The sequence below is a fragment of the Hemicordylus capensis genome, chromosome 1, assembly GCF_027244095.1.
Source record: "Hemicordylus capensis ecotype Gifberg chromosome 1, rHemCap1.1.pri, whole genome shotgun sequence".
Lineage (NCBI taxonomy): Eukaryota > Metazoa > Chordata > Lepidosauria > Squamata > Cordylidae > Hemicordylus > Hemicordylus capensis.
In genome coordinates this window covers 133,912,214-133,925,209 of record NC_069657.1, presented here as the reverse complement: position 1 = coordinate 133,925,209, position 12,996 = coordinate 133,912,214, and the positions used below count along the sequence as shown (strand labels likewise).

General features: G+C 38.5%; 1 protein-coding gene across 1 annotated transcript in view; it reads left to right on the top strand.

Annotated features, from left to right (window-relative positions):
• Nucleotides 1-8,575, top strand: part of EPS8L2 (EPS8 like 2) — a 151,470-nt gene extending 142,895 nt beyond the window's left edge. Inside the window, exons 20-22 of the mRNA XM_053284696.1 lie at nt 324-507; nt 3,537-3,669; nt 5,210-8,575. Coding sequence (XP_053140671.1) covers nt 324-507; nt 3,537-3,669; nt 5,210-5,281 — 389 coding nt within the window. The 3' untranslated portion in view covers nt 5,282-8,575. The remainder of the gene's footprint in view (nt 1-323; nt 508-3,536; nt 3,670-5,209) is intronic.
• Nucleotides 8,576-12,996: the final 4,421 nt, after the last annotated feature.

Below are 12,996 nucleotides of genomic sequence, written 5' to 3'. Positions count from 1 at the left end.
TAATCAATGTGGATGAGAGTTAAGGCCATGGTTGCTTATCTTTTGGAAGACGTTTTGGCTCTAGAGTGTTTATTGAAATAAGGAATGAAAAAGAAATATTAAAGATGGCCCCTTTTCTTTCTTATAATGAGTGGTAGCTTAAATTGCTAATTCTTATACATCAGTATATGAGTCTTTTTTGCTTTTTGAGGATTTTGCCTTATTTAATTATAATCAAATTGATTAAAATCAATTGAATAAAAATAAATGATTACAGCTTAAAATTCTTTTAACTGGTTGATGGTGCCTGGATTTTTTCTTCTTAATTTATGCTCTGTTTTTAGAATTGATCCATCACATGGATGAAGTCAATGATGAGCTGCTGAAAAAGATTACCAATATCAAAGTCCAGGCCCCTCAAAGGAACTTCAAGGTTGAGAAAGCTCAGCAAGTTCATGTGCCCATGACCTTTGAGTCCAATGCTGAGGAGGTCAAATCTTGGCTGGAAGCAAATTCTTTCAGCAAAGCGTAAGTTGCTATTACTGTTCTCTTCCCTCATCTTTATATCATGTGAGGTGACATGTGGCAGCAGGATGGAAGGTTGAATTAACAAATAAATTATGTAGCAAAATATATGGTGGACATTTCCAGAAGGAAGTATGATATTCCAAACCGCAACTTTCCCCAAGTCTTGGTTATTATTTATTTATTATTATTTATTAAAATTTTCTTATATACCACCTCCTCTAAAGACTCTAGGCAGTGAACAACAATACTACTATTACTACTACTACTACTACTACTACTAATAATAATAATAATAATAATAATAATTAATGATGTTGGAAATCGAGGATGCCTCTGTTGCTGAACTGTTTCAAAATGAAAACCAGGAAACCGCCCCTTTGCCTTCACCTCAAAAACCCGAATGCCGTTTAACAGAAAAGCAACAAGAACTAAAGCAAAAAATAACTGAGCACATGAACCAAACAACCACCAGGGTTCGACTTCCAGCTCTAAAAACAGTTGCCAAAAAAACAACTTGCTCAGGCATTAAAAGATGTCAATGCTGCACTTGCAGAAATAACAACCAAGAATTTGCAAGAAACAAACCAACTAATGTACAGTGCAGCAACAATAACAACACAAGAGCTCGGATATAAGATCAGTGGACCTGTCAAAAAAGAAAGTCGTACATCACCTAAATGGAAGATTAGATTAGAAAATAAAATCGCTGGGCTTAGATCAGATGCTAGTAAATTGAAAGATATGAAAGACAAGAAGCTGAAGAATGAAAACACCAAACAGTATCTGATCCAAAAATAGCACCTCGATTTAAGGAAAATTAGAGAAGTCCTGGAAATAATAAAGCAGCAAATAACAGCAGTGTCAAAGAAGATTAGCAGATATGAAGCCAGAATTACACAACACAGGCAGAATCTCCAATTCCAGTCGAATCAGAGACGTTTCTACCAAAGCATAGAAGGAGAAACTGCAAGAAACATAGAAACACCAAATGAAGAAACAGTGCAATTCTGGAGGAAATTATGGGACAACCCCAATAGATTATAATAAAAAAGCAGGCTGGATGAAAGAGGTCAAAAAATGTAACCAACAAATGCAAGATCTAATAATAACACCAGAATTAATAAGTGAAAGAGCAAAGAAAATTAAAAATTGGACTGCGCCAGGCAACGATGAACTGCATGGCTTTTGGCTTAAACACCTTACAAGCCTTCATAAACAACTATCAAAACAGTTCAATCACATTTTGCAAGGAGGTGATATTGAACAATGGCTAACAACTGGGAAAACTCATCTCATCATGAAAGACCCAGCAAAAGGTGCAGTTCCAAGTAATTATAGACCGATAACCTGTCTGCCAAACATGTTCAAATTATTAACTGGAATAATAGCAGATGAAGTGATGCAACACTTATTAACTAACAAACAGCTTCCAGTTGAACAGAAAGGAAATTGCCCAAACACCAGAGGCACAAAAGACCAGCTGCTGATTGACAAAATGATTTTAGAAAATTGCAAGAGAATAAAAACCAATCTAAGTGTTGCGTGGATTGACTACAAGAAAGCCTTCAATTCATTGCCTCACACATGGATGCTAAAATGTTTAGAAACAACTTGTGTCATTCAGATATTTATTCAGATATTTATTAAAAAAGCAATAAGCATGTGGAGTACACAGTTAACAATCAATGGTGAGACACTTGGACAGGTTAGCATTAGAAGAGGCATTTTCCAAGGGGACTCACTATCCCCTCTGTTGATGGTAAACGCCATGACCCCACTTTCACAAATACTAAACAAAACAGGCCTCGGATACCAAACATCTAAAACATCCAGTCAAATCAACCATCTGCTGTACATGGACGATCTGAAGTTGTATGGAAAGTCCCAGTCAGAAATCGAATCACTGCTAAACACTGTCCGTATATTCAGTAGCGGTACAGCAATGGAGTTTGGACTAGACAAGTGTGCTGCATTAATAATGAACAGAGGGAAAATAAGAAAAACAGAAGGAATAGAACTGCCCAATGGAAGCAAGATCAAGAAGGTAGTTTTATTTGGATTTGTATTGACCAGCAAATCCAAAAGACACAATCAAATCTACCTTTATTAGGTCCAAGCAAAATGACTCAGGATCTTGAGCAGCTAATGTTTGAGTTCTTCAGAACTCTTCATTTGGCTGGATGGTAAGAAAAGCAAAAAGTGTGGAGCAGTTAGGCCTGCTGAAATGACCCCAAATGGTTTACATTTTATAACAACCTTAAGATGGAGTCATAAGAAGTTATGCAGACTCATGTTGATTGGCCTCTCTAGGCAGAGCAGACCTATAATTGGGTAGACGTGGCCAAGGAACATGAGCCACCTCATTTGCCTCCCCCTCCTCCTGGCCAGCCAGCTATTGCTGCTTCCGCCGCCACCAGTCACTCACCCACTTGCCACCCCCTCTGCCTCTGTCCACCAGCTCCCAGACAGTCGGAGGAAGCCCTTAGCCCTTCCCCACTCCAGCCAGCCAATTGGCCGGTGCGCCTTTCATTGACAACAAGAGCTGCCAACAGTCACTTCCCCCCGCCACTCACCCTGGCTCCTGAGCCCATTCTGCTTCCTTCAGGCTGGGAGCCTGCTGAGAATGAGGATGCACAATATGCCAGCACAGCTTCAGAATGAACAATGCAGGTAGAAAACTTACACAGACTTGCATGGGAGGAACTGCTGATGCAGAAGCACCCACACTACTAAAGGAACAACATGTGAATGTCCCTCCTCACAGAGACATTGACAGGTTGGCCAAGGACATTTAAATCTGGTTTAAATGGTTTTTTTAAAAACTTTGTTTTATTATGTGTGTTTGATTTTAATGTAAACCACCCAGAGCCACTTTAGGAAGGGCGGTGTATAAATTACATAAATAAACAATAAAGACAGCAAATGAAGCACAGTCATACTCTCCTGTAAATTCAGAATCCCACCCTGTCACTTTCCCCCCCAAGCCAAAATAAGAATGTTAATAGTGCCACTTACTTACATTTTGCCAGGACTGTGGACCATCTTGGCATACTGACTGGGGCACAGCTTTTCTCTTTGAACAAAGAGGAATTGAAAAAAGTATGCGGAGAAGAGGGGGCCAGAGTGTACAGCAAAATCACAGTGCAAAAGTCTCTCCTAGAGGTAAGACCTTTGTCAGCAAACAGTGTATTAGAAGTTCCCAAGATGGCAAACATTCCAAGTGGTTATACAAAATGTCATTCCAAAATACAAGGAAAATAATTTTGGAAAATGCTTTTCCACTATTAAAAAAACTATTTACACTCTTGGAAGGGAAAAAAAAATATGTGGCATCTGGACTAACAGATTCTACTGCTGTGATACACGGAGGTCAATTAACCACTCTTGTAGATATACTTGGGTTGTACTGGAATTTAATTAGGTTCATCATTCAAAGCAGCATGCGAGTTTTAGAGGGGGATATATATATATATATATATATATATATATATATATATATATATATATATATATATATGGGCTGATTAAGCTAGTTGGGCAACATTTTCTGCATGTTTGAACTTCATTGTGTTTCATTGCTTGCCACAGACTAAAATTCCCACAATGCTGTCCTGTCATCCTTTCTTGCAAGAACTGACTGTCAAGAACAGTCCTCCTTGATTGGCTGTCAAGGAGGACTATGTTTGTTTGCAAAGCTAAATTCCTACAGTGGGTTGCTCACACTTGTAACATTTTATTGAAAGATCCCAGAGTTACCTAATTTAAAGCAAGGGGGAAATGCGTTTCTGGAAAAAGACTGATTAAAAACTTGATTCTAGTGGTTTTTGGGTTTTTTTAAAGAGGGGAGCACAGGAATCCCAGAACCTAGATTTCAGCATTTGAAACCTTAGACATCGCCTTAACATGTACATTGTGTACATAGCTTTTGTAGCTGTGCCTGTTGGGCTTTTTGGAGGTTTTTCTTGTGTAGTTTTTAATAATTGTTTTAATTAGTTTGTTGTTTGTTGTGCTGAGTACTCAAGACAAAGGGCAGTATTTAAATGTAAATAACAAATAAATAGCTGATATGAACAGTTATTGCTACATGTCAGGAAAAGCCATGTGTTAATTTGCTCACTTGCCCTGTGCAGAATAGCGCTTAAGCAGCAGCCATTAACCCATCTTTGGCTGACATTTGCATTTTCTCTTTGTATATAAAAGGGGGAAATAATTTGCATCCTATTATCTCATTCTCTATGGATTGATTCATACATGCATGTCCATAGTGTTGAACCTTGACTTTCATTCTTTTAGTTTTTCAGATAAAGTTTTCCAAAATTACTCTCTCAGATGCAGCCAATTAAAAGAAGAAGAAAATTAGTATAACTTGAACTTTACATCGGCTAACATGACATGCAGTGTTTTGTCTGAGATAAGGGACCCATTGAAGATACTACACAACTTCAAAGGCGGCCCCAACAGTGCCGTGCTGCGGAAATTAAAATTCAGGTGGCAGGAGCAACATGCTGCTGCCCAAAAGTGGTTTTAAGTCTTTCTGCAGCAGCCTCTTTGCAACATTGTCAGGGCCGCCTTTGAAGTTACACAGCCACCCCAACAGGCCCCTTATCTTGACAGAATGTTGCCCATCATGTTGGCCACTAAGTTTAAGAGGGGGCTATTTTATCAAAAGGTTTACATGCTTAATCTTTTGTTTTTATTCCAGAAAAACAGAGGAGAGTCAGAACTTCAAGAAATCATGAAGCGACGCCAGGAAAGGATTGATTCTGCTATTTAAATTCTATCTGCTTTTTTCAGCTCTTAGTCATATACATACTTGCAGAGAAAAAGGGAAAGAGCAAAAAATATATATCCCCCATTAAGATGAAAGACTGCAGGGATCAGCACCTAGACAATGTAAACTGCCACCCAGACAGACTGTTCCTTCAGCAACTGTTGGTACAGGGGAGGCTATGCTCACACATTAACGTGACATTGCATTGGGAGAGAGGTTTTCGTATTGCATGAAGTATTATTTTTATATCTCTATATTTTATATAGAAATGTAATGTGTGTAATGTTCAGAGCATGATGAGGATCAGAATTCATGTTCTAAGCAAAGCCTGAAGCAAAAACCGACCTCCAAACCAGTGTGTAACCTGCTGTGATAAAGCTTCATAGAATGGGCTGGAAATAATGATAAATACCTAACAGAATGTTATGTAGCCCTGTATTTTGAAGACTAGATGCTCCCATCTCTTTTAGTGTACTTTCAAACTTATTACTATATGGCTTGGAATAGTCCAGCATGGCGGGGGCAGGAGAATCTGCGACTATGCTTATGACATGTTAGGGGGATAATAATTGACTAGTAGGCAAGTGGATTTTGGATTTTTGGATTGGGTTTTGGATTTTTTCTATAATGAACTGTCACCAGCTGTTTTCTGTTTTGCCGACTATGTCTTCAGGAGGGCACAGAGTAGTCACAATGTTCCAAGCATATCCAGGGTTCATCCAAGGTCATGTTCAACATACCTATTAGCCTCTCCATCTCCAGGGAAAGTGATAACATGAGCTGAATGTGATGTTACTACTTCACACATGAAAGTGTATTCTCATTACTTTCTAATAACTTTTTTACTGTGGCCATGCTGGTCCCTTCCACATTCACACCCTCAAGACACTATCAGCATCTTTGGGACCTACCTTGAATGCCTCTATCCCTGCGGGGTCACAAAGAGCTGCCACTGAAGTGATCACACAGAGTATCTATAATATTTAGGTAGTTAACTATTCAATATATCATGTAAAAAGGAAAGTCAGAAGTATAGAATGAATCACATTTGAACTGACCCTTAGCAGTGGGAAGCAGCAAGACTAGTACTTCTGTCCTCCAAAAATATGTCACTGAGAGCTGGGGGACCCTCAAGGACATATTTTCAAGGGGATTCAGAGGGAAGAGAGATCTGCTAAAATCTCTTTTCCTCCCTTGCACAAATGCTTGCAGAAGTACTAGTCTAGATGTTACCCAATGCATATAAGAAATCTTTATGATTGGTATAAGGAGACACCTCATTTTCTGTGACTTTTTATATGTCTCTTATTATATTCTTCCTTCTATATCAGCCGTTAACATTAAGCTATGCCCAGACAAGGCTTTAGAATGAAGAGCTAAACCTGTTGATTCTTGTAGACAAGTTGCATCGAAACAAAGGGCAATAAAATGTATTCAAATTTCCTGATTGGCATGTTTTTAATATACTTCATCCATCTGTTAATGGTAGGGGATGGCCCCAATTAATTGTGTAATTGTTTGTTTTAGCATTCATCCCTGACTTGCAAGCTACAATATTTCCCAGCATAAGACTTCTCTAATTCAGAGATGAGTCAGAATATGAGATTTAATTCCAACCTCAGGTGTAGTCACACCATTCTGAGTGCATTCAGCTATGTATTTTGCTTTAATCTAGGGATGCACATTATGTGGCCTTTGAGTCAATTTTCTTTGAATATTGTAAGAATTTGAAGCTTTAATTAAAAATCAGTTTCCAGTCCATATGCTTAAAAACTTGAGAATATGAATGTAGTTCTTGCTTTATAAGCTCAGAATCTAGAAGAAAATATAGAGGAATCCCCAATTATTTTCATATTTCTTAAAAGCAGCCCATTGTTGTTTGAATAGCTGGCTTTGGCAATAACAGAGTTCTTGGTCAGCTCATCATGCAGAAACACAAGTGCCACTCTACACCCCACCTTTTACACAGCCAATTGTCTCCTTCTGATTATTAGGTTATAAGCCAGACCTCACAAGCAGAAGTGGCTGTCAGACACCGCATCCTGTCCAAATTATGTGGCTGGTTACAAGTCCACTTCAGCCACGCTCAGCTGGAAACCACTTAGCCCAGTAATATAAACTATGCAGTTGATTTGAGAAAGCAATATATGATAATCCCGGCAGCTGGTGTTGGTGACGCAGCTTCAGCTATATATGTCCCCTTGCTTTAATGTTCTAGCATCTCTGACAAACCTATATGAACAAAAATGGCTGCTTAGATGCTATTTTTTTTTAATTTTAGAAGTCTGAAATGTATTTAATCTATAGCTGAGTCCTGCAAAAACTTGCACCATGCAGAATATATGTGGCATAAACAGTCCCACTATACCGCCATTTATCCCAACACAAGCTCGGTTCCTCTGCATGCCTGAAATGTTTTGCAAGACCAAGCATTAGGAAAACACACATACACACACCACTGTTCTATGTTTCTCACCTGTTGTTATTTGTACATTAAGCACCATGGTTTTAGATTATCTGTACATAAATATGTAGATGAGGTTCTTGACCAAAAAACCCATGGATGTATAACTACATGAAAATGATATTTTCACATTATATATTACACTTTAAAGGTAGCTGTGCAGAGATTATTTAATCACAATTTAAAAATCAGAGCTAGTATAAAGTATCTATTATTATATACGAAGCTGGCAAGTTTACAGACAGCAGACTATGCACATATTTTTGTTTAATTGTACACCAAATGGGGGGCGGGGGAGGCAAACAAATGCTTGTTACAGGAGGTGGCAGTTATGAAAGTTGAACAAAGTAAAACAAAATCAAGATGCAATTCTAAGCTTTTTGGAGGAAGCAGTACAAATGGGAAAAAAATATAAATTGTTCTTTTATCACTTCTGATATGTTTTGGCATTGATGGAAGTGGACAGGTTAGTTTTGTAAAGATATAAGGTGGACACATTTAGTGCATTTCAGAGAGACCTGATTAGTGGCACTTCGCTGTAGCCAGAAATATGGCCACAGAGCAGTCTGATCCCATGCAAGTGAACAGAGCAACCAGTGCCTTGGTGGCTGCATGAAAGGCCCCTGGATGCCGCATCTGAGAAACCATGGCCTTGTTTGTTTTGTTGGGAGTATTTGCCGGATATCAGATTGAGTATACACATATTTCTTTGCAGGATTAAGCTTTTGTTCAACCAAACATGGCTTGATTAATGATGCTGAACTGTATGTTTGTATTGCTAACAGGGGTGGCAAATTGGTTCAAAATTAAAAGACACACTTTATTTGCGTTTATTTTGAAAGTGTTTCTAATTTGTTATTTAAAAGTACACTCTTATTTCTATTGATAGACTGATGGATTCTACAGTATTTTGAACTATGTTTAGTTGTACCTACCAAGCAAATCAAGTCACTTTGTTTACATTAACTGCACGTTTTTTACCAGGGAGAAAAAACCATTATTATTGTTATATAGGACGGTCCTGTAGTAATGAAAATACCTGAGAGTGCTGCTATGTACAGCAGCTCTCACAGTTCAGCTCCTTGAAACTGCCTCCATGTGGCAAGCTGTTTTGCAATACTAACTTGCTGTGTGGGTCATCTCTCCCCACATGGCTTGTCTCCATACAGCTGGAAGCCACCACCAGATTAATTGATATTTGGTGAAAGTGTAGAGATAGACCATACAGTGGTCAGCTGATCTGTATGGTAAACCAATACACACAGAACAACTTATTCTCTTTCCCCCTAACAGTCATTTCTATGTTCTTTCTCCCAAGCAGAGGTTTCACTTCAGTCATTTTGTAGGCTGGAATCTGCTATCCCACAGCAGATGTTCTAATGTTCTAAATACAGTAATCTTCTAACCCTGAAATTCTTCAGGTTTGGCTCAAGTGGGCATGTTCAGAATTTGCATGTGTTCATTCTGATAAACAGAAGCCATAACGATGAGTTATTTACTCTTAAGGAGAAAAGTTTACACTTTTATGAAATGTGGTGGGGAATATTTTCCTCCAACATTGGCTTTACTGTCCATCTACAAAATGAAGTTTCATTTAAGCCTGCTCCAGATCTGCAAGACTCAAGTAAGTTCCTTAACAATATGTCTAAATGCCACCTATCTAGTTCACTATTAGTATATAGATTTTAACTTTTCATCTGCTGAAGCAAGAGTTTCCAAATGAATGTTAAGGATATTTCAGAGATTGACTTCCTTAAGCCCCATCTATCCCTACTCCTACTCGGGGGGGTGGGGGTGGATTTTCCACCACCCCTTTCTGCAGTGCAGACCCTAAGCCCATCAGATTCTAGTCTTTATTCATAAGTAAGTTGTTGTCTGTCTTGTTAGGAGAGACTCCTGCCTGCAACCCTGGAGAAGCCGCTGCCAGTCTGTATAGACAATACTGAGCTAGATGGACCAGTGGTTTGACTCAGTATAAGTCAGCTTCCTATATTCCTAGAGCAGGTTTCTTATGGCCCTGTTGTGAGGAACGGTTGTCAGTTAAGGCAAACCATCCTGCTTTGAAGTATAAATCTCTTCCACTTTAATAAGCAGGAATGCATCTCTGCATTTTTATATACAGAACTACACAGCAGCTTATACAAGTTGTCTGCAAAGTTGGTGGATTTCTGTTCAGAAAAAAGCTTGAAAGTAACTTTCCCACTGCTTTTTTTCCACATTAAACACCCATAGTCTTAACAGATCTCAATATGTTTTAGGTTTATTTTTAAAAAATAACTTTGAAAAAAGGCATTCAAAGCTTCTTGACCAGTTTTTCAGATAACAGTTCATTTGTTCCAGCATAGGAAGTGGGAGCAGCTGTGCTCTGCATTTACACAATTGAAAAGATCAGTGATCTGTTGAAAGAATATGGGTTCTTCTACCATGGCATCTAAAATGGGCCATCTCAGTCATAAATATAGTTTATAGGACAATTCAGCTATATCCACGCAAAGGGTGGGTGTTCTTTATGAATGCAACCCTGTATTTTCTTCTGGATTTTACAAAGTAGGTAAGTATGCAAGTATATATTTGTAGGAGGAGGAAACTGGATGGGAATGGGAGCTTCATTGAAATCTCACCTGGACTATACTACTGTATGGCTTCCCCTGAGGTTAGTACTAGTAATAGAAATAAGACCCTTTTATTTATGGTCTTAGACCAGCAAAACAAAACAGTAAATACAATAAACTCAAAACTCTCCGCTGGTACAAATTCAGAACAATTGGCCATTTGTTAGTGTTGCTACTCACTGTATCTGTACCTCAACGCTAATTTGCAAAACATTCTCAGATATTACAAAAATCTGAGGTTATCTCATGGTGGATTCTACAAGCTACCATAAAAAATTTAGCAACATTATACGTCAGGACTGGATTCTGGTCAGCCAAAAAGATGGGATACATAAAATTCATCTGAAAATGTTGGTGTATTCACTAAAATTGGAAATATAAACATTTTATGAAGGTCACTATAAAATGAACAATATAACAAGACATGCCCCACTGTTCCAACTGATCCAGTGTCACAAGGGCATATTCATTCTGCATATGAGGTTTTCCTAAATCTTCCCTCAAGCAGTGCAGAAGGGAGGACATTGAGCCACGCTAAAGTAAACGCTGTCTGATGTTTGACTACAGTACGTGTAGTAAAATAATTGAGTAGTTGTTATAATTTGGCCTTCTTGGGCTAATAAAATTTGGGGCCACACCTGAATTATTCTGCCATTGCCTGAGGGTCAGCCTAGCTTGTCCATATCCCAGCACAATCAGAACATCAGGGGAAAATCCATATGCCTGGAGTTTATCTACTACAGCCAGTTTCCAGTTTGTTTGGCATTCATCAATTAAGGTCAGTGGGGTGAGACCAGTGGGGAAGAAGATCAGCTTCAACCAGAAATTGAAGTTGATAATCCATGCCCTAGTCTCCATCTTCTCTAGCTGCTCCTGTAAAATTGCTATCAGAAATGTTGTTTGTGTGAACTCCATTGAATTTAAAATTAGAATATGCCCTCAGCTGAATTCCATACAGGAGCCAAGAAAGAGATTTAGCCTTACATAACTGGAAGGCTGTGGGAACGCAATGACCTCCTCTGGCTCAATAAAACCTTAACATGGCTGAAGCATTCCTTTGGGCAGTCCATACTGTATATTCACATTGGGCCCTCTGCCTACGAGTTGCATGGAAGACCACTCCCAAGTATTTGAAACATTCAGCTTGCTCTATATTTTATTAATATACCAATTATATTACTTTGGTTGTTTGGCAAATACTACAATCTTTGTTTTATTATAATCAATCAATAGTCACTCTTCCTTGCAGTACATGGTGAGGGCTTGTAAAGCCCTCCTAAGCCCAATAGGTGTTAGGGATAAAAGAGCTGCATCATCAGCACAGAGCAATATTGAAATATGCTTATTTGTTAATTTAGCGGGGTGGACTTCAGATCTGTCAAAAAATGCTGCTAAGGGATTGATATAAAAATTAAAAGGGGTGAAAGAATATATCCCTGTTTAACTCCCCTTTGTGTAGGCACAGGGCCAATGAGTTGCCCTTGTGTGTTACGTCTAGTTTGTATACATGTATTATTGCAGAGTCTGCATATAAGAAGGAACAGGTGCCTGTCAATTGAAGAGGTTTTAAGCTTTTTCCATAATCACTCCCTAGAGATAAGATTAAATGCACATCTGAAATCAACAAAAGCAACATTAAGAGCCCATTTGGCCTTAGTAATATATTTCTCAACTAAATTTTGTAAAAATTAGCCCCTGGTCCATTGTGGAGCAGCCCACAATGGGTCAACCTGCTCCTCTACCAAAATATTTCCCTGATCTAACCAATCTTGTAATTTCCAGTATAAATGCCTAGCATATAATTTGCTAATGACACTCAGGAGGCTAATTGAATGGTCATGAGATAATCAAATAAAAATAATTAATGTGGGATGGGTCCTCCTTCCAACCCTTTTTGAAGATCGGAACAATAATAATCCTTGGGGATACTGGTGATTTGATCAATAAATGTAAATAAGGATGTTAGAACAGAAGCCCATTATTCAATGTTAGACCTTCAGCTTAGGAGGGATATAATCAACACTGAGAGACTTCCCCAATTCCATTTGAGCTACTATAATTTAGTAATTTCCAAAACTGAAACAGCGCATCAATCAGGCAAGGGGCCAAAATTAATTTCAGAATGTATTAACTGATATGTATCTTCTGTATACAACACTTGAAAATTAGCCTCCTAGGTCTCACCTGGAATATAGCAGTCCAACCAAGACATTCCTCTCTGCAGTAATATGCAAATCAAAATCAAAAGGTTTCAAGCTCAGTACCAGATTATTGGTCAGAAAGAATACAGTCAAGCCACGTGTCTAAAATGAGAAGAGCAATCCTGTGAAGCTTGAATTATCATAAGCATTGATCTTTGCAAGCCACTGGAATTGTATCCTCTAACATTGCCTGTAACCCAGGGCAGTTCAATCCATGTTGTGGCGAGAAATTTAAGGGCAAGCATCCAGGGCCCATACAGAGAGAAGTATACTGAAAACAACATTCCACCAAAGCAAAGTATAATTAGGAGCACAGCCCAAGTTTTAGCTCACAGCTTATGAATAGCTGTATGTGTTCAGTGCATGGCAAATGAACTAGGTGGCATTTTTGTTTCAGGGAGTACAAATCACACCATTAAAATCAAGTATTCTGGGAAATCT